General features: G+C 36.4%; 2 protein-coding genes and 1 non-coding gene across 4 annotated transcripts; 2 read left to right on the top strand and 1 right to left on the bottom strand.

The window, feature by feature from the left end:
• The first annotated feature begins 8,176 nt into the window (after positions 1–8,176).
• Positions 8,177–12,376, top strand: LOC104216810 (uncharacterized). 2 transcript variants are annotated; one of them, XR_011405478.1, is made up of 3 exons: positions 8,177–8,757; positions 9,664–9,789; positions 12,081–12,376. It is a non-coding gene; the product is annotated as an uncharacterized protein (transcript). The 2 variants fall into 2 exon arrangements; XR_708591.2 differs by lacking the exon at positions 12,081–12,376 and adding an exon at positions 10,447–11,326.
• Positions 12,377–14,422: 2,046 nt separating this feature from the next.
• LOC104216811 (uncharacterized) lies at positions 14,423–20,464 on the top strand. The gene is made up of 5 exons (XM_009766943.2): positions 14,423–14,974; positions 18,824–18,860; positions 18,978–19,214; positions 19,354–19,401; positions 19,806–20,464. Exons 1-5 carry the CDS (start codon positions 14,673–14,675, stop codon positions 20,292–20,294), a joined length of 1,113 nt encoding a protein of 370 aa, XP_009765245.1. The 5' UTR covers positions 14,423–14,672; the 3' UTR covers positions 20,295–20,464.
• Positions 20,465–20,637: 173 nt separating this feature from the next.
• On the bottom strand, positions 20,638–23,802 carry LOC104216812 (glycerol-3-phosphate dehydrogenase [NAD(+)]). Its single transcript, XM_009766944.2, has 11 exons — positions 23,342–23,802; positions 23,145–23,221; positions 22,982–23,054; positions 22,279–22,496; positions 22,092–22,199; positions 21,912–21,975; positions 21,756–21,793; positions 21,537–21,657; positions 21,393–21,447; positions 21,265–21,313; positions 20,638–21,055 (listed from the first exon to the last, which is right to left on the bottom strand). Exons 1-11 carry the CDS (start codon positions 23,556–23,558, stop codon positions 20,873–20,875), a joined length of 1,203 nt encoding a protein of 400 aa, XP_009765246.1. The 5' UTR covers positions 23,559–23,802; the 3' UTR covers positions 20,638–20,872.
• Between the last annotated feature and the right edge of the window lie 1,859 nt (positions 23,803–25,661).

Genomic DNA, 25,661 nt, shown 5'->3' with positions numbered 1-25,661 from the left:
TGGCAATACATCCTGTAGTTCTAGTTTAGCCTGTGGTTAGGGTAGCTGCATTTGAGGAAGAGCAGCTTAGAGAGGTTGCTTCGAGTGTGGAGATGCCACCCACAGGGTGAGAGATATTCCCAGACTCCGGACAAATGTGTCACAGTGGGGTATTCAAGGGGAGGCCTATCCCGATAATATGTTTCATATAGTAGGCCTGAGGCCGGTGAACCATATAATGTCATACATGCATGCTTTTGATTTGTTATAGAGGAGAATCATTCATATTTTATTTCGATCCTGCTCATCGGGATGAGTTCCCCTTTTTGTTGCTCCACCTATGGGTGAGTTCATGATTTAGCATTCTACTTATGTGTTTGCCCTTGTTGGGAGATTCTATAAGTGGTAGCCTATGTCTATCACTTTGTTTTTATTCATTATTGAGAGTTACGAGACCAAAATTGAATTCTTGTTGTTCATTATGGTAGGGTTTGATGTGATTATTAAGTAATTTGGTTACGATTTGTGATTTGGATGCTCTACCGGTGTGGGAGCCAATACGTATTGTAATTTTATTGGCGGAATTGAACTAGTGGAAGGTTTCGGTTGGTTTGATGTGTATTTTACTTGTGATTCAGAGTTGAGGGTGAGACTCTCACGATTTCATGTGATTTGATATGTTTGAACTGGGTTGCGTGGCCCGGTGGAAATTATATCAGGATGAGATCCTTGTGATTTGTTCATATACTTTGATTTTTTTCCTTGCAAATTGATTCGTAGGATGGTACTGATATGGAGTTGTGCCTGTTGGGCTTGTTTGATATTTCTCTTATGTGTTTCTCCTTACGTATTTAGTCATCTTCGTGTTGTGCTTATTTGAGTTTTAGCTTGCGTGGTATGTACCCAATGGCGTTAGAGGTGACTTGTTGATTCTGGTGAATAGTTATGAGGTCTTCATGTTTCTCTTATCATTGCCAGTGTTGTGGAGGGCTGAAATAGGGTTCTAACGGATATGAGACTAATTGTCGGTGCTGGTTTTGATTATAAGCAGCTATTATGATCAGAGATGTTATTATGGGCATATGTGTGATGTGTCACAACGTATGGTGTTACCTTGTGGGTGTAGGCATAAGTTGTTACAGCTAGTTGAGGCTGATATCGGGTGTGAATGTAGGAATCGGGTCTTTTGGAGATGAGTGGATGGTGAAAATTTTGACTCATAGGCTTATTGGTATTGGTGGAAGGGATATATTACAATTGAGATGGTGTGGTCAGGCTTATGTAGATTGGGGTGGCGTGGGGTCACCCGCAGGTGTATGTGGAATGGAAGCATTGAGTGATTTGATGGCTTCTGGGCGATTCTTGGCACGTTCGAGGACGAACGTTTGTTTAAGAGGGGGAGGATGTAACGATATGGCCGGTCATTTTGAGAATTAAAGTCCCATTCAGTGGCATAATGTCTCGAGCAACTTCGTATATCGTGTTATGGCTTGCGTGCTTGGCCGAATTCAGTTATCGGATGATATAGAGTCAATTTGGAAGAAGAATTTTTGGTATAGAAGCTTGAGCGGTAAGAATTGACCGGAATTTTTGACTTTGTGTAAATGACTCCGGAATGGGGTTTTGATGTTTCCAATAGCTTTTATGGTGATTTTGGACCTAGGTGTGTGTCCCGATTTGGATTTGAGGTCCGTAGGGTAAATTGAAGCATTTTGGCGAAAGTTGGAAAAGTTAAATTTTTGAAAGGTTGAAAGGTTTGACCAAGAGTTGACTTTGGTGATATCAGGGTCGAAATGCGATTTCGAGAGTGGAACAACTCTGTTATGTCATTTGGGATTTGCCTGCAAAATTTGACGTCATTTTGTGTTGATTTGATAGGTTTCGGCACGAGTTTTAGAAGTTGGAAGATTTGAAAGTTCATAAGTCGATGCATGGTATGATTCATAGTTCCAACATTATTTGATGTGATTTAAGACCTCGAGCGAGTCCGTGTTAGGTTATGGAACTTGTTGGTGTGTCTAGACGGGGTCCCGAGGGCCTCGGGTGTGTTTCGGATGGGCTAAAGACCATTTTTACATGATTTTGGATTGTTGTTCTGTTGGTTCCTGATTTACTTAATCGCGTTCGCGTTTGCGTCAATTCCTTCGCATTCGCTTAGTGCAATTTTAGAGGAAGGAATATTTGTTCTTCGCGTTCGCACATACCTGTCCGCGATCGCGTAAGTGTGCAATCCCCTTCTTCGTTTTTGCATACTGCTTCATGCGTTCGTATATTGCTTTATGCGTTCGCGTAGCTTAGCTGGTGATTCCCTTTTCTCTTTTGCGATCGTATGTGGCTTCACGCGATCGCGTAGCTCAGTCTTGGGCCATCAGAATTTCCCTCTTCGCGATCATACATCTCTGTTCGCAATCGCGTAACACATTTTGGGCAGTAGCCATTTTTCTTCTTTGCAATCGCATTAGCTCTTCTGCGATTGATATGTACAAACACCTGGACAGGATATAAAAGTACTCTATTCCGAAGGTTAGCCATTTTTAACATTTTTGAGTTCTAGAGTTCGATTTTGAGCGATTCTTTGTGGGGTTTTTTAAGCAAATCAATTGCGTAAGTATTCTTCACCTAGAATTTATTATATTCCGTGATTCTATCTTTATTTTTATCATTTAATTAGTGTTTGAAGAAAACTTTTAAAATGTAAAATGGTGATTTGAGGGACAAATTGGTATCGAAATTTGATAATTTTAGTATGGTTGAACTCGTATCGGAATGGATGTTTTATAAAATTTATTGGGTTCCGAGGTGCGGGCCCGGAGGTCGACTTTTGGGTTGATTTTTAGTTTGTGATAAAAATTGAAGCTTTATTATTTGGAATAGTGTCTTATGAGTTTTATCTATGCTTTGAAGTTATTTTGGCTAGATTTGAGCCGTCCTGAGGTTATTTTACTCGAGAGGTTCATTTTTGAGTATCAGTCTATCTTCTTTGAGGTAAGTATCTTGCCTAACTTCGTATGGGGGAACTACCCTTAGGATTTGAGTCATCTATGCTAATTGTATCATGTAAAGTCCGTGTATGTAAGGTGGCAAGTACGTGCTCGGGCTTATTTGTGGAAAGTTGACCTTTTAGGGTTCTTAGATTCTTATGTTCATTAAATATGAAGTTGTTTTGCTATGTTAAGTCCCCCATTTAATAATTTCACCCCTATGTGTCTTAATTGGAATTAATTACTTCATGTTCCACTCTTATTGCCTATTTGATTCTTTTGTGTTTTAATTGAAGTTGTTACCTCTTCTATTGCCATGCTAATTTTCCCAAATTATTTATCATTAATTGAAATTATTGACTCTCGTTATCTACCTTGATGTCGAATTGTATGTGTGAAATAATTTGTTATGTATTGTGTCTCCTTTGTTGAGCTATTCTTATTATGACAAGTAATCTCTATTATGTTTATCCCTTGTGAGCTCGTTCTGCCGTTTCTCTGTGTTGTAAAACTCTTGGGTTGATTTACTTGTCGTATTCTCATGTATTGTTGTGGCTGTTACTGTGCTACTCAGTTTGTTGAGTCGAGGGCTATGCACGGTTGTGGTATTGAGAAATTTTATGGAAATATTGTGAAATATGGGCACTTGTTGTGAAGGCCATTCTATTGTGTTGTTGTGTTGTTGGCATGTGATGTTGTTGGGATATTTCTTTCGGGTGTTTGCACGAGGTTTCTGCCGTGCTATTGTTACTGTTGATTATGCACATGCGACGTAACAAGGTGGGCTATATCTGTGTGTTGCGCATGTGATGAGATATGGTGGGAACGTTATTATGCGCGTGCAGAGAGACAAGGGGGCATTTACTTTATTATTGCGCACGTGGCGAGACAAGGTGGGCTATGTCAGGGATTGATCTGTGATGACTTGTGATGGACTGGGGGCATTCTTGTTGTTGATATTTGTGTAGCGGTGTACCTACTTGTGTGAGCTCTATTTTATGAAAAATTATGGGCAACGTTCTTATGTGTTGTTCATTTTCTCTACACTTACTAGTTGGCCTGAACTGTGTTAGAACACTTGCACAAACATACACGTAATTAATCACTCCTATCGATTTAAGAAGATGGTTCCTAGTATTATTGAGTACTTATACACACCCTCGTCTACTTGACTTCTATGTGAAAATGGTTCTATTAGCACGTGAGTCGTCCGTGCAGTTACCAGTTGAAATGAGGGCACAAGATGTCAAGTATTTAGGGTTCACAAAGTGGGGCCCATGACTTGTGAATATTTTGAGGTATGGTACCTCGTGGAGATTATTGGATAAAACCTGATGTGAAAGTGGTTATTCTCATCTAGTTGCTACTTGTCCTTCTTTTAATTGTGCTCACCATATTTAGACTGCGTTAAGCTTACTCTACTGTATTATTACTTGTTGTGTTCCGCTACTAATTGTTGTTTCTATTTGTTATTACAAGTATCATATTATCGTTATCATTATGCATAGTTTTATAGAGATATCGCATTCTGTTAGTGCTACACTTATACTTGCCCATGTTATTTAGTCACGTAGGTGTCTTGACTGTTCCTCGTCACTACTTCACTGAGGTTAGTCTTGATACTTGCTAGGTATCGCTGTGGTGTATTCATACTACTCTTCAGCAAAATTTTTATGCAGATCCAGGTATTTCGAAGTTAATCGATCGTTAGCTAGTTGTACAGATTTTTACTGTGGAGACTCAAGGTAAACCTATTGCTGCGTTTGCAGGCTTCGGAGTCACCTTCTGATGTTGTATTTATGTTGTTTATCCTTATTTAGAAGTTTATCTAGCAAACTCAGTAGAGCTTATGACTTGTACTACCAATTTTGGGAATATAAATTTGTATAGAGATTTATATTTCTAAATTGTTAGATGTTAGTTAAATATTATTCTTATTTCAGTTAATGTGAGGCTTACCTAGCCCCTAGGTAATTGTGTCGTGATAGTTTTGTTGAGAGAACTAACCTTTGATCAATATTGTAAAATCTATTTCAAATTGTTAGAAAAATAGATGATAACATTGACCAAGAACAAGAAGGAAACAAAGAACAACTTATCAAAAATATTGTGTCGTGGCAAGTCACTACCTTGAAAGCGATTTCGGCCCAACTAGGTGTAAATCGTTAAGGTTGGTCGCTCCCCCAGGTTCCACATCACCTCCAAACACGTGCACTAGTGGCTGAAAATTTGGAGTTTGCACAAAATAATTACCCAGAAAACGACTAAAGAAGAAGAGAAGATGAAGGTATTTTGCGGGTTAGATAATTGACAAAGAGGACTGTCTTTTGTAGGCAAAATTTGTTGGACAATTACAGATGAAAAAAATAATCTGTAGCTATTTCAAAATCTAAAATATATCGGTTAAACATATTAAACATATCTGTTACAAAGAAATAAATTAGACGTTACATAATTCAATTCAAAAAGAACAATTTGGACATATTCTTGTAAGCATGTATTTGGACACTTTGCTGGTAAGATTAAAAATTAATTATTTTTTTTTTTGCAAAATTAAATTTAGATTAGACCTCACGTATATCTCGTACGTAGGGGGAGGGCAAATCGATCCGTTTTGCCTTCAGGACCAATTTTTCATGTGCGCGAGGCTACTCCCTTTTACTAACTATTTACAAGCCAATCAAATAGCAATTCAATATAAAGAGAAGAAAGAAATTTTCCACTTTATCTTTCAGAAAAGACAAAAAAATAAGAAAGAAAAGGGGCCATAAATAAATCTTTACTTTGCATTATTATTTAATAATACCAACAATATGAATCAGGTGGAGTTTGAATAATAACTTTCAATACATTATAGCATAAAGTAATTTTAAATTGCGTGTTGATTAGGTTAATGGAAAAGGTAATAGTCCATAGAGAATCCTAGATAGGTGCAAGACCTCAAAAAGTGCTAAAGAGCAGTCATGATTCTCTCTAAAGTAGGAAGTGATTAAGTTGCTGACATACTTGCTACAATTAATCACAACTACAACCAATCTTAGAGTTTCAGTTCTTTTGCAAATACCTAACCAAGTGAAAGATTTCTAGACAGTAGAGATATATGGAATCGACCAGCTATTCATATATTCAACTCGAAGAAGTCTAAGATCTCATTTGATCCACCTTAAAGTGGGAGGATGTTCAGTAGCCGTATAGGTTTTTTTTTTTTGGAGGTAGCCCACCTTTAGTATAGGATAGAACCTCATACACCTTGGCTTAACTGGTTGTTTATTTTAACTAGTGCATTTATCTCATCTTTTTTTTGTCTTAAGGATAATTTTAGCTATCCTTCATAGTATTCATAGAGATGGTGATAACTAAGTACTCCATCAATTTAATGTAACCTTATTTCTTTTTTGGAAAATAAATAAAATGCACCAAAAATTTAAGCTAAAAGAACAAGAGAAGTCATAATTTTGGGCGAGAAGTTTAAGCTGGGGAAAAATATCTTGAAGTGGGTCTTTCCGAAAGAGAAAGATTTGAGGCAGGAGTAGATGCATGCTCAACGAAGCGATGTCAAGCGATACTGTTTTGTCGGAAAATTTTACTAAATATACGTGCTAATACTGTAAAAAACCAAATAAGTAGGAAGAAATGACATCACTTGACATGGATTGTCTCCTAGCACATGCTCCTCCTTTTTTGAGAGAACCTCCATGATTAAAAATTATGATTAAGTAGAATTAAACTCACGACCTTTTCTAACTCAAGACTCAACAAAATCAACGGACTAATGCTATTTCTTGTCTAGAAATATGATAATAAAATTTATCTATTCCTGTTCTTCTATAAATTTTGACATCGCTTACAAAAATTCTTACTCATGCACATGTTTTGAAGGGAATGAGAAAAAAAGAAAGAGAAAGAAAAAACCGAAGAAAAAAATAAATAAAAAGTAAACAGAGCACACAAATAATTAAGATAGTAGGTTGTAAGACTTTCGATTAAAAAATGAGAAACAAATTAGTTTTTTCCTCTCTCACGTTCAAGGAGAGTGGAAACACTTCATCCACCAATATTATTTTTTAAGAAAGTAATAGATACACGTCGTACAAGGCATAATGGGATAAAGAGTTATTCACAAATTTTAAATTTTAAATACTGTTAATAACTTTTCGGAATAAGTTTTAGGGTGGAAAAATATTTTCACTATACTTCAACTTCTAAAGACCACAAAAAGGTTTAAAAAACCAAAAAGGGGTATCGATGGATATTTAAAAACTGACTACACCGACCGCACCGCACTAAATCGATTATTAGGTTTCTTTTAATAAAATCGTAGGTTTTTATATAATCTACAACCGTAGGGTAAGTTTTTTGTTTTATGAAAATAAACCGAAAAAACACCGAACCGTACCGAAGAAATTTACATGTGAAACATATTTATATACTAAGTTTAAAAATAATAAAGCATTAAATTTTTCCTTAACCTTTGAAATTATAAAAATGATTACAAGGCAACAAATAATTAAAAGCAAAATCCTAATTTTCAAACCTATTATGTTACTCCTACTAAAACTAAATTATTTCTAGCATATTCACTAGCAAGACACAAGGTGTTCTAGCGATTATGAGTAACAAACTACATTGTATTGAATATGTTTCCTTTTGTATGATTTAGATTTATCTTTTTGAATATTTAATGTTCTATAGACTTTATTCTTGAGTCCCATATTGGTTAATATCTTTCTACTCGTGTGATTTTTTTGGTCTTTGCTTAGTTTCTTTTACGCTGTTGTAGAGTAGTTGATGGATCTATACTATGACCATCTTTCATGTTTTCTTAATTTATCACCATTTAAACAGTAAAACTATCTAGAGAAGTTTGCTAAGTCCAATAAAAGCACGTATGTTATTGCATTTTACTCTTACTAGCGACTTTTATATGATCATGACATTTAAAAAAATACCGAAAATTAATCGAACCATACCGATACCGAAGAGAAACCAAATGATAGGGACGGTTTCAAAAAGTTCAATTTTGGTTATACATAGTGGAATAACTGAAAAATTAATATGGTACAAATTTTATAAAATAACCGTACGAACCGAAACATTGACACCCCTAGCTAAAGTCACATAATAATGGGTTTTGGTTTTCTGAAATTCACATTTATTTTCTAATAAAACTAGTTCAGTTCAATCCCTATAAATGGGCAAATATGTATTTTACATGACACTAAAATGTTCTAATCCTCCACTAAACTGGATCTTGATTTGCTCGCGTACTGGGATCACCAAAACCCAGCAAAACCCTAGCTGGTAAAATTATTTCACCTTCTTCCATAGCAAATCCTTTGTTTCTCTTGCGTGGTTCTAGCAATTGTTAGCCTCTAATGGCTTCCATTCTTCGAAAATCTCTGAGAAACCAACTTCTCTCAGCGGCAAAAACCACCACTAACCTTAATAGATCAACAATTCTCAGCTCTAAACCTATACTGTCATCACCTTTGCCCCATCATCCTTCTTCCAGCAGGCTTGGTAAAATCCCCTTTTTTCCTCAACTGGGAACAGTGGATCCAAATCTGAATGTTGGGTTTTATCCAAGCTTTTCTTTTGGGCATTTCCTAAATCCAGTTTCTCCAAATGGGTTGACTACACCTGAGGAAGTGGATGATGTTATTGCGGATGAGTCACATAAGATTTGGGCTGATAGTGTGAAGAAGAAGAGGAAGAGGAAGATGAACAAACACAAGTTGAAGAAGTTACGGAAGCGCCTCAGGAGGAAGACATAGTGTATTTTACCATTGTGTCATTGGTGAGGAATTTCTCATTGAGGCTGCATTTGTCGTGTTTAGCTGTGGTTAAAGATGTAATTTTTCTTTTGGTCTATCGACAATTTTGGTCGAAGAAATTGCTGAACCTAGTTTTAGGAATAATTAAAAAGAAAATTCATGTTAAATGATGTGTGTTTGGGATGCTCATTAGCCTGTACTTGATGAGATTCTTACAGTCTAACATAGATAGTACATCATCTTTTTTTATGGGGCTCATAATTTATTTTCACATCTTAGCTGCTGCTTTAACGTCTAAAAGCTATGAACTTTTCTGTTTAGGCAATCCAACTTAGGTTAAATTTTTTACGAGGAGTACATTTACTGTTGTAAAGGATATATCCCAGCAATAAGAGCATGTTGGGATGATAAAAGGAGCAAAAACAACACTCAGATTATCGATTACATTTTAAGTGAGTTGAGGAAGTCTAGAAAATTTGCACCAAAAGCAAGGATGAAGAGGTATTTTCTTGAAGCATCCCGTTCTAGCAATTAGTTTTTAAGGCTAAATACTATGTGTAAAGGTTCCTGTTTGGTCAACAGTGTAGCGAGCATGTCAAAAACGAGAGCTTCTAGCTGTTGGGTACTCGATAAACTGATCATGTAATAGATCAGAATCTTAGAAGAAAATGAGACTCAATGCCTCCCTTACAATTTTAAGACCATAACATTTGCTAAATGTAGCAAGCTACTGGAAGAGATGATCAGACATTTTTTTTTTGATAATGGGAAAAGCTCCATATACATGTTGGGACATATAAACGAGGATAGAAATAATGAAGCCTTTGCTTGAAGAGCCCAATTAGCATTCATATTGAATCACTCTATGAAATTACGTAGATGCTTCCACATACTATGGGTAACGTAGGAGACATTTCTATTTTCCCCAGGAAATCTTCAGAATTCCCATTGCTTAGCCTTCAAAGTTTCGCAAGAATATGCAGCTAAAGATTGTGGCAAAGGTTGCCAAACGAATTCACAAACAAGGGGCATTAATCCTCTGTTCTCAATGTAACGTGAGTGTGTCAATTCTTATCACATTATGCATTTGATCCATTTACAGTTGTGTTAGCTCTTGGACTACACGTAATAATCTTCAGGTTTAGTTTTAATACCTATAAAGCAGATCTCTGTTTGTTTCCTTCGGTCCGTCCAATATCTGTTTTGATTATTAAGTGAAATGAGTGCTCGCTGATTTTGTTTGTTTCCTGTTTTCTCCCTTTGTATTGTGAGTTGTCAAGCAAGTTATCACTTTCTGAAGCAATTATTGTTTTTGACTGATATCAGCTTTTGCATCATCGCCTTTCCTTATTCTTCACTTCTCTGTGATAAAATGTTGAGACTTTGTCAATAGACTATCTGGTATTACATTTTGTGAATGATGTGGATAGCCTGGTAAAGTTTATAGGCTCATTACATGAAAGCAGTGTAAATGGCAAGCTCTTTTGTAATATCCAGCAGTTAGTCCTTGGCTTTTGGATTTTAATGAAACTTTTGCTTACTGATTTAGATAAAAGAAATTGTTGAGTGTTTGTCTTGTGAAACTTCTTATGGATTTTACTTCTTTGTATGTGAAGTTTTATTGCACGAACCTATGTCGGAAATTCTAATAGCATTCGGTAGTTGAATCTATATGTGTATGTTTGTAGTTGATTTTTGAGTGCCCTGTACAGGATACTTTGAAGGTACAAGCTGCTCGTGGATTTGCTGTGTTCTTATTGTCTTTTCCTGAAAAAGAAATATTTTTGTAAGATGCCTCATATCTCGAAGAAAACAAAGAGGAACAACATGTTGTTTTCATTTCAAATATGCAAAACATGCGGGCATTATCCGTGATTTTACTGTCTTTCGACCCCAAAGAAACAATTCCCTGGAAGTGGCATCACCCTCTCCCAGAGACACACATGGACATGTGTTTGGGTCTTCTCTTTTGGTCACAAATGTGTGTATATCTATATATCTACATATGTAGAGGATATACCCTTGGCCAATTTTGTAAAAGGGGTTTATGATCGTGGCCACTTAAGTTTCGCTTATATTGACATGGATGATGAACACATACAATATGGGACTTTTTCAGTTGGGGAAGTGGACAAAGGTTGACCACAAAAATAAGAGTGGCGAAGATCCCAACCATTCCAACTTAGTCATGGTAAATAAATGAGTGGATCAAAAACTAGGCGAGGACTGCTGGGAAAGCATAAGGAACTTAAGGCACTGAATTCTTCTATGATCTTCAGCTCTCTTTGTTCCCTCTATATATAGCTGCTCCCATATCTTTGGAAATCTCTCTCGGGGATCCAAACAGATCTCTTGTCTGCAACTTCAATTTTTCATAGCACAAGTATTCTGATATTCTTGCCAATCTTGTGGTCTACACTTATGTGACGTACCTTTAATCGCCTAAACATTTGCTTAAGCTAGCTAGTGCCTTATAGGTAAACTTAAAGTAAGTTGTTTGACTGCTGAAGTGGTTCATTGCTATCTGGGCTTGCTTCTGCGTAGCGTCCAGTTTCCTTAATCTGATTTCTAGGATGCTATCTCCTTGTTTCAGTTGGCTCAGTGCCTTATTGCTTTCAGTTTGGCGATTGTTTTGTTCCACCTAGGCAGGCTAGGGGAGATTTCTTTCACTTTTCAAATGTTAGTTTTGTCCAAGAAACCTTTCTTGTGGGACAGTTTTCTTGCCCCCACATCATGAAGAAGAACACGTCGCTGCTAGATGGTTCCCCACATGGTAAAACACGATCTACTATTTCCAATTATGCAGGTAGTATTGTATGTAGATGTAGTGCGCGTAGGTCTCTCAAGTCTCAACTACCTCAATAACCAAGTATTGATGGCCCTAGGTGATAGAATTTGATTAGGAAAAGACTGAGAAGCTGTTAACTTCTCTTTTCTGCTGTCTGCACTGTTTGGACCCGTTTTCTCCCTGCTGTTTTTAAGTGTCTGTTTTTATTTTGTCATTCAAGTGAATTCATCACCTCACATTTCCTAGGGCATCAAGTTATTCTGACCTCAAATGAAAACTAACCAATTTTTGGTGCCTGCTAGTGCCAGAGTAGAAATTCGGTTTTACTTGTGGTATTTATGCATTTATTTCAATTGATTTGGAAACCATATGTACTTTCAGTGTTAGCTTCCTTATACATATGATTGAGAAGCCTCAACTGCCCTTGTCTTGTAGTAATAGATATTGTTAATGGAGTCGCATCTTCTTGCAGTATTAGAGTAGGGGCTATGGTGCCTTCACGGCACCAATCTGTTGGTCTGACTTTGTACTTCTTGTTCTCATGTTGTGGACTAGTAGTACTTGGGATTGTGATTCTGTGCTGTGGACCAAACAGAGGATGACCTACCAACAATGTGGTGATGTGAGGAAACAATCATATACTCGGGGCCTGGTGTAAGCTCTTGATCACGTATGAACTAAAATGAAATAACCTGGAATTGCAATCTGAGGTGTATGCAGAATCTTGTACAAACAGTTGTCGACTTATTATCACAAATCAACTTGTATGTAGTTTTGTTGGGACCGTAGAGGTTCTATAGTTTTGTTTGTTCTAATTGATGTTTACTTTGTATTAGTTTCAAGTATGTCAGATGACACTCCTCGTCGAAGGGGTATCTTAGCCACTGGCTGCAAACCAGTTCTCAAGCTTCTGAGAAATGTAACAAACAACAAAAAAACAACAACAAATCCAGTGTAATTCTACGAGGTCTGGGGAGAGTAGTGTGTATGCAGACCTTACCTCCACCTAAAAGGTAGAGAGGCTGTTTCCAATAGACTTACGAAAAATAGTTAAAAAATAAAGATAAAATAATAAATAAATAAAATAAAATAAACCATAGCACCAAGCAGTAACAACAAGATAATAAGAAATCAAAACAGAACAACAGGTAAAAAGGACTAACACCAATACTCTCGACTACCTACTAGTCATCTACCTTGATTCTCGACCTCCGCACCTTCCTATCATGGGTCATGTCCTCAGTAAGCAGAAGTAACGTTATATTCTGCCTAATCACTTTACCCAATACTTGTTTTGTCTACCTCTGTCTCTTCTCAGCCCCTCTAGCGCCAACCTCTCACACCTCCTCACTGGGGCATTTGTGTTTCTCCTCTTCACATGCTCAAACCATCTAAGCCGAATTTCCCGCATGTTGTCCTCCATCGGAGACGCTCCCAGTCTGGCCCGAATACCTTCATTCCTAATCTTATCCATCTTGGAAAGCCCACACATCCATCTCAACATCATTATCTCTGCCACTCGCATCTTCTAGACATGCGAGTTCTTGACTGGCTAACACTCAATCCCATACAACATAGTCGATCTAACCATCCCTCTGTAAAATTTACATTTAAGCTTAGGAGGCACATTCTTATCACATAAAACACCAAGTGCTAGCCTCTACTTCACCCAACCCTGTTCCAATATGATGTGCAGCATCCTCGTCAAGTTTGTGAGAAATGTGCTAGTTAATTAATCAAGGCTTGCATTATTAAGAAGTTAACCGATTGAGGGATGAGGAGTGAAATAGAAAAGGCAAGAAACGTGAAGACAAAGAGAGAAAGCAGCCTTTGGATTTGTGAGAAACATTTAATCTTTCCGCCTCGATTACTACAAAGCAGGTGGAAAGGTGCAATGGATGAGTTTTTTTCTTTCTTCTTTTGATGACTAGAAAAAGAAAAAGAGATGAATCAACCTTCTCTTTTAAGTAGAGGAATCATGACAATGATTAGCAGCAGTTTTTTAGGCAAGGGAAGTGGCATCTTACCATCCCCTCCTGTAATTCCGGACATTCTGCATAAACAATACGCATTTTACTTTTAAAATGAGTTTAGTTCGAAACATTCTTTTTGGTCATTTTCCCAATCTTTTTGGAAGGAGCTAAAGCAAAGGGAAACCTTAGCTCCCTGATTAGTTAAAACATATAAAGATCTTGAAGTTGCATTCTCTTCTTTAAGATTGTTTTTTTTCTTCAAATTCTTAGAATCAAATGACCAAACATGACAAGGGGACTGGTTCATGCAAAACTTCAACTTGGACAAAAAAATACTATGATCTTTTTTGCCCTTTTCTAAGTTTTCTTTTACGGGAAAGGTCCATCTATACTCACTTCGGTCCACTTTAAGTGATTTTTTGGCTCTTTCACACATATTAAAGAATTTACCTTTTAGCATTAATTAATAATAAAATTGACCATATTAACCTTAATTTACTTATTGAAAATATAACAAACTATCCCTAAACTCTTTACTCCAAAGGCAACTTTGAAAGAAGAAGTTAATTTCTTGTTGATATCTGAAAAAATTAAATATTATGAATCACAAAAAAAGCCAAAAAATCACTTAAAATGGACCGGGAAGGAGTAGGATAAGAAAGAAGTAGGAGGCAACTTGAATACAGAATGAGGTTATAGTAAGTTATAATCACTAGAGTGCAATTTCAATATCTCATCCTTAATTTTGTTCTCCTCTATCTTTTGCGTTATTCTAAGTTAATGCTTACTTTCATTAAAAAAAATTGACACAACTAAAATTAAAATGAAAGTGAAACGAGACACAAAATACAGAGAGAGAGAGGAAAGGTGGGTCCATGAACGACCAATAACCACATTATATTCCACGTTTATTGTCAGCTTTAATCGTGTAGTCAACCAGAGTAAACATTCCAGAGTGTAAAGTCCCTTCTTCTAGAATTTCTCAATACCCCAAAAAAGCAAAACGAAGTATAAAGAGAAAGGAATGTCGATCCAGTTCTAAACTTCTCCTTCTGCTCCCACCACCAAATCTTACGTACAATAATTCCATTTCAGCACTTAATCACAATTCTTCTGCTAAATCCCCCAAATCAACAACCAGTAGTAACCACAGTTTCATAAAAAAGAATAAGAGAATATGGGAGGGGTAACCTCATCAATGGCGGCGAAGTTCGCTTTTTTCCCTCCAAACCCACCTTCTTACAAGCTTGTTAAAGATGATCTCACGGGTCTTTTGCTTCTTAGCCCTTTTCCTCACCGTGAAAATGTTGAAGTTCTTAAGTTGCCCACTCGTAAAGGTACTGAAGTTGTCGCTCTTTACGTTAGGCACCCTATGGCTACCATCACTCTACTGTATTCCCATGGAAATGCTGCTGACTTGGGTCAGATGTACGAGCTTTTCGTTGAATTGAGCATTCACTTGCGCGTCAATCTCTTGGGGTAAACTTTACTCTCTTTTTCTCTTTCTCTTTCTCGTTCTCCTTACCTGAGTGAAAAAGTCTTGATTTTTTACAAAAAGCATATACCAATTAGGGATTGTCTGTTGTTATATTTAAATTAGGTTCCGTGATTGCAAGTGTGTTTTTTAGCAAGTTAAATACTTGTATGTTAGTTTAGGGATAAATGTGAGATTTTAAAAACCTCTAGTTTTAGATTCTCAATTTGCTTTAAAACATTTGTTTTAACATTGGAATGGAATTGCCGAATTGGATAGAAAAAGATCAAATATAGGCGATACATATTAGTTGCCAAATTGTGCAGAGTGGAATACAAGATTTATATAGCAGATCCTACCTGGTTTAGGATTGAGGTGTAGTAGTAATAGTTTTTAGTTTTCGTGTTTGCTACTAACTGAAGTTTCTAGTAGTTTCGGAATTTCAGCTTTTGGGTCATCCTGGCAGCTAATACTTTTTTCTTTGAGGAGAGGGAAACAAGAATTACCACTTTAGATTCTGACACTGGATTGCTTTAATTTCTTAACTATCCAATCTTGGTATTGCTTTGAGAGGATATTCAAGTTTAGAGGATATACAGAATTGCTGGATTTGTTATCTGTCAGTGGCCAGTTTCTGTTTGATCCCTTGTGCCGACAGGATTTAGCTGATAATAGTCAGTAGTCAAAATTGTTAGCCCACTGTCTTAGTTTCATTATGGTTTCCTGAGAATTCTTTCGACTTGGAAGTAGAATACGAGATATAACCCTGATGATGAGCACGGGACACACATTTTAAGTTTACCTCTTTCCATCCCTTACCTAGAAGTACCACTGGCTTTTAAGTAGCTCTGACGTTAGACATTACTGGGTTTGTGTCATCCCAAATCCTCAATCTTCATTAACACTTGGCTTTTCGACTTGTACTATCTGTTACACTTGTGGTTGATGGTAAAAGGCACTTTATTTTTGCGAGTCTAGTGACCAGAAAATTCAAGTTTATCACTGGTAAATTTGAGCTTCTAAGCATTTTTCTGTTTGATTTTCTGGACATATTAAGCTTGAAAAAGACTACTAGTTGAACCTTGATAGATTTTTTACTTTGGGTTAGAGCTGTGCTTTGTAGGTTAGTCACTGATCTTTTTGTTTCTTTCAATGTTCCCAAGTGCCTTTGTCATATTGAAGCCCTAACAAAATCCAATCTCAAGACTAGGAGTAGGATAAAAGTATTTGATAGCCATGTCAGATTGTCAGTTTGCTATTTCTCATACTTCCAATTTCAAGAGTCCGGAACCAAAATGTGGTTCTTTTGGACTCAAACTACACAAATAGGTGGTAAAAAAAATGACCTTTTTATATATAGCGCCATAATACCTGGCGCTATATACTAACAGTAACGGAACTGTTAATGTATAGCGCCAGGTATTGTGGCGCTATACTCTAAAAGCTGACATGGCCAGGTATAGCGCCACAATACCTGGCGCTATATATACAACATTAATGTATAGCGCCAGGTATAGTGGTGCTATACATAGATTTCCTGGCCCCTCCGTCTTCTTCTCCGATTCCATCCATCATTATTTTAAAACTCTTCCCCTCTTCTTGGTCCCCCACCGTTTCTGCCATTTTCTTTACAAAAAAAAAAAATTTTTTGGGTCTCCCCGACACATAAAACTCGAAGAAAAAGGGTCCCACATTCGAGTAGAGTTTCGTGCTATTGTTGATTCACAATTCCGGAGTCAACATATATATATTATATATATATATAATAATGTGTTTTTATTATAATTTAAATTCATATTTTATAATAACTTAATTGTACTATATATATATATATATAATGTGTTTTTATTATAATTTAAATTCATATTTTATAATAACTTAATTGTACAAATTACTAATTATGTGTGTTGATACAATTATTAACTTAATTGTACAAAGTTTGCATTTTCAACTACCAGTATAAGATACTTAAACAAAAGGAATTCTAAGCTAAAATACTACACATTACTACGCTACAAGGCTCTAAATTTTACTACGCTATAAGGGTCTACGTTTTACTACGCTAAAAAGGTCTGGATTTTACTACGCTAAAAAATAATCTAAACTAAGCATAAACAACAAATAAATTTAATTGCAAATAAAATACAAAACGGAATGAAAAAACATATATATAAATCAGGATATTAACAGACAAATTTATTTTACTAATTTATATTTTTTTAGAAAACACTAATATTAAATCCGGATAAATTTAACATGCTAGTTTCGAAAAAAAAACACAAACCGAAATAGAACACATACAAATCAAATAATATACATTATTATAAATGTTTCAACTTAAAATAAATCGAAATACATCGATTTAGAATTTTGGCAAAGCAAAAAGATTGAAATTTTGACTCCGGAATTGTGAATCAACAATAGCACGAAACTCTACTCGAACGTGGGACCCTTTTTCTTCAACTTTTATGTGTCGGGGGACCCAAACTTTTTTATTTTTTTTTAAAGAAAATGGCAGAAACAGTGGGGGACCAAGAAGAGGGGAAGGGTTTTAAAATAATGGTGGATGGAATCGGAGAAGAAGACGAAGGGGCCAAGAAATCTATGTATAGCGTCACTATACCTGGCGCTATACATTAATGTTGTATATATAGCGCCAGGTATTGTGGCGCTATACCTGGTCATGTCAGCTTTTAGAGTATAGCGCCATAATACCTGGCGCTATACATTAACAGTTCTGTTACTGTTAATATATAGCGCCAGGTATTATGGCGCTATATATAAAAAGGTCATTTTTTTTTACCATCTATCTGTGTAGTTTGAGTCCAAAAAAACAACATTTTGGTTCCGGACTCCAATTTCAATTGGATATAGACGTCCAGTAGCAGAGGGTAATCTGCTGCTCCTGAGATGATGTTGTCGCCAGAAGTCAAGCTTGTGAGAGATTCAAATATTTTGAAGACTGTTTCGGTATAGGGTACAAAGTAGGTCAATGTGTGCATGAAGGCATTTTTCTTGCATAAACAGACTATGTGTGCATTAGGCAAAAAAATATGATTCTGTTACTGCAGCCTGTCTACCCTCTATGTGATGTAATCTGCAGGTATATATGAGTTTATTAATATGCATTAGCATAAATATGTGCAATAATTATTACTGTCCACTTTGTGATGACATTTACTTGGCTAGTAGTCCTGGTCTAGGTCTAAAATCACGCCTCCTCCTAATCTGAGGATCTGTTAAAGAAATTCAGACACAAGATTAGATTGTTTTAATCTAAGTAATATGTAGTTAACTTCGAGTAGTTCTCTATTAATTTTTGGCTGAAGTCACAAGTTAACGTAGATGGAACAAGTCTTAGTTTGAAAAGTCTGCTAGTAAACCATTAGGGCCAACGGTAAATAAGGATATACATCATTTACTAACTCGAAGTCTTTAACTCTTTTATCTTGGAATCGAAGGTAATTTAAATCAGTCTGATTTCAACTCCCAATAAAGGTATTATTGGATTGACCTAAAACTGCGTCATGTTTGATACCAGAAAGTCTAGATGTTCTCATGCCTATCCTAAGATGGATCAAAGAAGTGTGGAACCTCTCGCTCATTTTGGGATTTGACATGAGGAAGTGTATTCACGCCGTCAACTGACTTTAAAGGTCTCAATTATAAAACTGGAAAAGATTTGCTCCTATTTTCCTCTATCACCCAATTTGTGTTAAAACTAACGTAAAGTCAAACATGCTAATTAGTGTATTAGCCATTTAAAACTCCCTACCTGCTCCCCACCCAAAAAAGCTAAAGAAAAAAGAAAAAGGCAGCAGATGATACTCCTAAAGCCACTTAATTTTATGTAGGTATGACTATTCTGGATATGGCCAGTCAACTGGTAAGGTATGTAGCTTTGAACATCATTTCATAACTTCGCTTAAATCGTATAATATGCTTTGCTTTTTTGCATATAATAGAATTTGACGATATTTTATGATGTCTTGTATTTGCTATTTGCAGCCAAGCGAGCAGAATACCTATGCAGATATTGAAGCCGCATATAAGTGCCTTGAAGAAAACTATGGTACAAAGCAGGAAGATGTTATCCTTTATGGCCAATCAGTTGGTAGTGGGCCCACTTTGGATCTTGCAGCTCGTCTGCCACGATTAAGGGCTGTCATTCTGCACAGTCCCCTTCTTTCAGGTTTACGAGTCATGTATCCTGTCAAGCGCACATACTGGTTTGATATTTACAAGGTAGCATTCATCTTTATGGTGTTGTTTCCGCTTCTAGTATTTACCAATGTAACATGGGATTATATTTATATTTATGGATGTGAAAGGTTGGGGGCCTTTCTACCTTACAATATGAAGTGCTTTCTTGATTGTGTTGCAGAATATTGACAAGATCCCTTCGGTTAATTGTCCAGTGCTCATCATTCATGTAAGTGTAGCATTTACCTTTGACTAAGCAAAAAAGTTGTTGAATTGTCCATTTACCTGTCATTCGATAGTCAATTATGGTGCATGGAATAATTTATATATGTTGTTGTTGCAGCCACCTAGTTCATGAATTATGATATGTTTTGCGATTTAATTTAGGGTGTGTTTTATAATTTGAAACGAAAGAAAAGATTTTGAGGCATCAAAATTTTCATGATTAAATTTCTCCTCCTGAAATCTCAGCATGATTGTTGTTTGGATATGCATGTTTGGTTCTAGACAAAAATCAGAGACGGAAGGCTAACAGAAGATGAATTTTATACTGCATATTTTATGTTTCCTTTCGGGAGACACTCATCGCAAAGATTCTACCGTGTTTAGCCTGCGTGTTAAATTGATATGCAGGGAACTGCAGATGAAGTAGTTGATTTTTCACATGGCAAGCAGCTCTGGGAGCTATGCAAGGAGAAGTATGAGCCTTTATGGATCAAAGGAGGGAACCATTGTGACTTGGAGCTCTATCCTGAGTATATCAGACACCTAAAGAAGTTTGTAGCAACTATTGAAAGGTCCCCATCACAGAGGATCAGTTCTAGGAAAAGCACAGACCAGTTTGAGCCACCTAGGAAGAGTACAGATGTTTTTGAAGCTTCAAGAAAAAGCACGGACCGTAGAGAAAAACCAATACAAAGTACAAACAGGCCTGAGAAGTTAAAGAATCATTCAAGTAATGTCATTACAGACAAACTAGAGAAGCTAAGGGTCTCAGTTACACAAATGGAGAGATCTCGAAGAAGTGTGGATTGCACTGAAAAATCAAGGAAAAGCATTGATCACCAATTAGAAAGATCTCGGAAGAGTGTTGATAGAATGGAGAGAATACGAACGGGGTGATACTTGAACCAAATCATAAAATTTCTTTAAAGTTTGATGGTGTGGGAAAGAATGGAATGAGTTGGTTATTATTTATATGGTTTTCAAGATATGCATTGGTCTGTAAAGATCCTCTAAAATAAATAGTGTGCTTGAATCAAAGAGTGATGTTATAGATTTACTCTTTCCTATTTTTCTTCTTACTGCATAATTTCATTGGTGTGGAATTATTATACTAGATAATAAGAAGGGATCTAGGGAGGGTAGTGTGGAGGCAGACCTTACCTCTACCTGATGGGTTTCCGATAGACCCTCGGCTTACCTGATGGGTTTCCGATAGACCCTCGGCTCACGAAGAGGGAAAGAGACAACATACAATAGTCAATTACCATAACTAAGAGAAAACTTGAAGAAGCAATTGGAGAACATATTACAATTCAAACCCCATGATTTCTTGGCATCATATTGCTGATGGCTTATGAGGACACCAATCCCACCTTCAAATTCTACTATTAATTTTAAAGGGGGAAAACAAAGGAAGAAGCAAGAACTGATAAAACCAAAATCTGGAGTATCTTAGATATATTGACTTCATGTTATCAGTTCAAGTGAGCTGAACCTTCCAGCAAGGGTAATCTGGCTGAGTGCTCAGTATATTCAACTATGGCGGAGGGAGCAAGACGACCACTGCAGATCTCATGAACTGTAGAGAAAAGGGGGAATAATTGTAACAATCCTCGATGACTTAGAACCTCGTAAACCTCCTTCGCTGTAGAGACACCCTTCAAAAAATTTTAAAAACAACATAGCAAAGTTATCAACTTGCAGGTGTAAAAAATGTTGCAGCAGTGGATAAACATCAATAATTTGTTTAAGTAGCTAGAATGAAGAATCTTTAGCCCAGACAATATACCCTGCTTTCTACTTTTGTGTTTGAACATGTATATGCATTTTCAGCAACTGATAGATAATCAATGTCAAACTTAAATACCTGCAGTTTTTGGCCTTGCAGCATCTCCGCTTCAAGTTCATCAAAAGACCTAGAAAGTCGAGTGGAAACAAGAATTAGTACATTGCCTTTGTTTCTATATTAAGGAGGAAGCTAACAAGAGCGAAAACCTTTTTCCTCCATTCCTTGCAAAAGCATCAGCACATTTCCTGTTTCTTCCTCCCACTGCATATAAAATCATGTACGATTATTTATTAATGATACCGTGTGAAAATGATATTCATGAGTAGAACGAAAACTGCATGGATACTTACAACAAGTAGTTATTAGATCTGCTACCCCACAACTCTCAAAGAATGTATTATCTTTAACCGAAGGGAACAATAGCTTGGAGAAAGCCTTCATCTCTCTCAAGCCAATTCTCATTATTGCAGCCTGTTATGTCGTTTATAAACAAACAATACTTGTTAATAAGGGGAATAATTACTCTATTTACTTTAAATATAGAGATCTAATATCTTTCTAGCGGCTACCTTAGTGTTATTTCCCATGTCTAGGCCATCTACAAAGCCTGGCATATCATGAAGTTAAATTCTTCATTAGTCGAAAGGTATCAACTAATGACAAGATACATGCCAAAAGGTATCAACTAATGATATACATGACAATAAAAGTACACGTATATAAACCTGCTGCCAAAGCCACAACATTTTTTAGAGTTCCACAAAGTTCGACTCCTTCCACATCTTGGACCTATTTCCATTAGTTTAAATGGAAGTTATTAGAGAATGGTTGACCAATTTAGATGTCAAAAGAGCTAATAAAAACTAGCAAGTAGCAACATTTTCAAATGCAGTATCTGTACTCACAGATGACACCATAAAGTAAGGTGTATTGAATAGGCGAACCCATTTCTCTGCGATCTCTTTATTCTCCCTATATCCAACTGTTGCTTCACTGAACTTCTCAACTGCAATCTGTAGGTGAAAATCTTAGCTATATTCATGCTAAGTTGACAAAATACTAACATGTACAATAATTTCCAACAATATTAACCTCGTTAGCAATGTTTGCTCCACATAGAACACAACAATTGATCCCAAGAATTTCAGAGATGAGAGTAGAGATCATGCATGGCCCTTCCCTCTTGACCTCCATTCCTTTAATTAGGGAAATTGCTTGAGCATCTTTCCTAATTTTTCCAACTAGTCTCTTGCATATGCCCTCCATGAATTGATGAGGGGTGACAAACACTAACATGTTAGCATCCCTCACTGCAAAATTTCCCCCACTGTAAACTGTTAAAAAAGAACTAAAACTCCACACACTACCTTTCATGATATTCTAAGCTCATCTATTACTTTCAAAGCAGCAACCATTCCAAAAGCATTAATGACCATAATCATAATACTCCCTGCTTCTTTTATATGGCAGTGCTTGACAGTATTTGATTGGACATGGAGTTTAAACAAAGGAAAAGAACTAGACTTTTGCTACATAACAAAGGTATCTTTAGAACTTGTTATCTTAAAGATGGCATGGCATTTTGTGGCTATAAGAGTGCTGTATAAAATGGCACCATTAAAAAAAATTAACATATATAAAAAGGTGTTGTACTTTTTGGAACTCACAACAAAAGAAAACATTTCCATATAAAATGAAACAAATGGAGTTATAATTAGCAAGAAAAATTAAATAAAAATAAAAACACCTGCAACAACTACTACAACAACAATAAGTGAGAATGTGTAATAAATACCTGCATGTTCGAGGTCAGGGTCTGCAACAACATTTTTACCTAGTTTTATACCAGGAAGATATTTAACATTCTCCTGTGAAACAAAAAAAAACGGTTAAAATATTGATCTCTAGAATACAAACATTAGAAAACATAAAATTCGTGATTAAAACAGGGGAATTACATTGGTTCGGTTGATGACCTCGGAGAGTTTTTCACCAGATGGCAGTGTTTCCTCAAACACCCACATCCTTACCTCATCTAAATTATGTCATAAATTCAGGAGTTACATAAAACAAAGAAATAACAAAAAGTTTGCATTACGAAATGGTAAAATGTGGGATATTTTTAGACGTCGGAAAAAGGGTATAATAAACAGACCGTGAAAAGAATTGAAATTGAGGGTGTTAGAAGCAATGAGCTTGGCTGCAACACTACCCCAGTTTCCACTGCCAACCACGGTGACTCTTGATTTTTGAGGAACCTCATCATCTGAAAGTGCAACAGGAATAATATTATTGACAGATGCATTTCCATTAATTGTACCCTCAAGTGGAATTTGCTGGTCCTGTTGCTGAGATTCCATGGAAGGAGCCATGAAAAAAGATTCAAGAATGAAATGGGAATGTATTCCAGAGAGAGAGATGAATTAATGAAAGGGAGGAATATGAGGAAGAAGGGAGAAGGGGGAATAAAAAAGGGGAAGGAGGAGGTTAATTTTGGGCGGAGAAGGCTGACACGTCGCGTGAGTAACAATGCGTGTCATGTTAAATCTGGCGATCTACTCTATGAAAAAGCTCCATCTGAGCCAAGGGAGAAATTTCAAAGAGAGACTTCAGACTAGCTTCGTAGCTAGGTGGCTAAGGACATTTATCCATCCGTTCAACTTCTCTGTCTTTCACCTGACCGTCCAAACCTATGCCCTTCCACCTAAGCACCCTACTCCAACCAATCCACCTTATGGATGTCTAATTCAAGACTTTAAGGGGTGTTTGGCAGGGTGCATAGTGCATAGGAATAATACTAAGTAGAGTGTATTAGTAATGTTGGTATTCCCTCCGTTTTAATTTATGTGAACCTGTTTGATTGAACACGAAGTTTAAGAAAAAATGAAGACTTTGGAATTTGTGGTTCTAAACAAGTCAAAAAGAGATCCAGAGTATTTGTATGGTTATAAAAGTTTCTCATTAATGGTAGAATTGAAAGTTTAAGCTAAATTGTTTTCAAGTTTAGAAAGGGGTTATTCTTTTTGGAACGTACCAAAAAGTAAATAGGTTCACATAAACTGGAACGGAGGGAGTATTAGTTATGCTTACATATTTTTTATTCATTGTTTGGTTTGATATATTAAAGCACTTCACAATTTCTAAAAGAATTACTTGTTTACAAAAATACCCTCAAAACCAATCCATATATAATATGGTTGTTGTGCTATCTCTCTTGCACCTCTAATATTAAGAGTGATGCTGCTATGTTCTTAATCATGATTCCTATAACTTCTGGGTCCAATAATCGGATTCCTGATTTACTTCGTTGATATAATTCTTTAGTTTCCTCCTTTGATGAGTTTTCAATGTTTTTGCCTTATGCTTCTTATGTTTTGATGATCTAACAAACTTGTTGTGAAGAACCAGATACAGAACCTCGCCCACATGTTATACATTTCAATTGACCTGGTCCAAGTCTGAAAATCAGCAAATGAATGAACGACCACAGTGAGGAACATAACAGGGACCTGGTGACCTGGTCCCTTAGGGTTCTCCGACACAAGTACAAGTCAGTGACTGTCCGCAATCATTATAAAGAGGAACACAACAGGGACCTGGTCCCTAAGGATTCTCTAACAGAAGTACAAGTCAATTGTATAGCTGGAATGTAGTAGCAGAAAGTGACCATCTCACAACTGTTACAGAAGAGGAACACAACTAGGACCTGGTCCGATAATGTTCTCTGACAGAAGTACAAGTCGACCATCCAGCTGGAACGCAACTGCACAGAAGTGGCTCTGCAGACAGTACATCAATCACTTCTCATTGGGAAGAAGCGTGTACCAAGAATTGACATCACTATTTATTGTGATGTCTTTTGTGATATAACAACCTGGTGCAAGGCACAATATTTTTGTGCATTCAGTGATATTCTCTCAAGCATAACAATGTTCATCCGGCATTGAAGTCACTGGTGTGTCAAGAACAAGAAGACAATTCCACTAAGGATCAGTTTCTTAACGAGTTTATGTACATCCGTAGTTGAGTTGTAATCTTGTTATTTGCTCTTCATTGTATTTCATAGTTTGCTTTATTAAAAGCTTTGTCTTAGGAAAAAACCAAAAATCCGTAAACTTCTGAATTTATGTTGTGACTAGGAATAGTCATAAGTTTAAAACCTTTGTAACTAGGATAGTTATAAAGTGGCTTGTGGTGAGAGCATCACAAGTTAGTTGAAGTATTTGTAATAGGGTTATTGCAAAGTGGCTTGTAATAGAGAGATTACAAGTTAGTAAAGTTAAAAGTCTAAAAGAGTAGGTCGTGGTTTTTTGATCCCTTGTGTGAGATTTTTCCATGTAAAAATCCCTTGTCTTCTTTACTTTCACTTTCTATAGCATCATCTTATATAGGACCAGGTACTCTATAGTTTGGTGGACTCATACAAACTAATATCCTTCTTCTGATCGGCCTTCATATCGGCTTAAGTTATCTCC

Source organism: Nicotiana sylvestris, chromosome 2 (genome assembly GCF_000393655.2).
Source record: "Nicotiana sylvestris chromosome 2, ASM39365v2, whole genome shotgun sequence".
Classification (NCBI taxonomy): Eukaryota; Viridiplantae; Streptophyta; class Magnoliopsida; order Solanales; family Solanaceae; genus Nicotiana; species Nicotiana sylvestris.
Note: the sequence above shows the minus strand (reverse complement) of the source record. Positions and strands in the feature narration are given on the sequence as shown.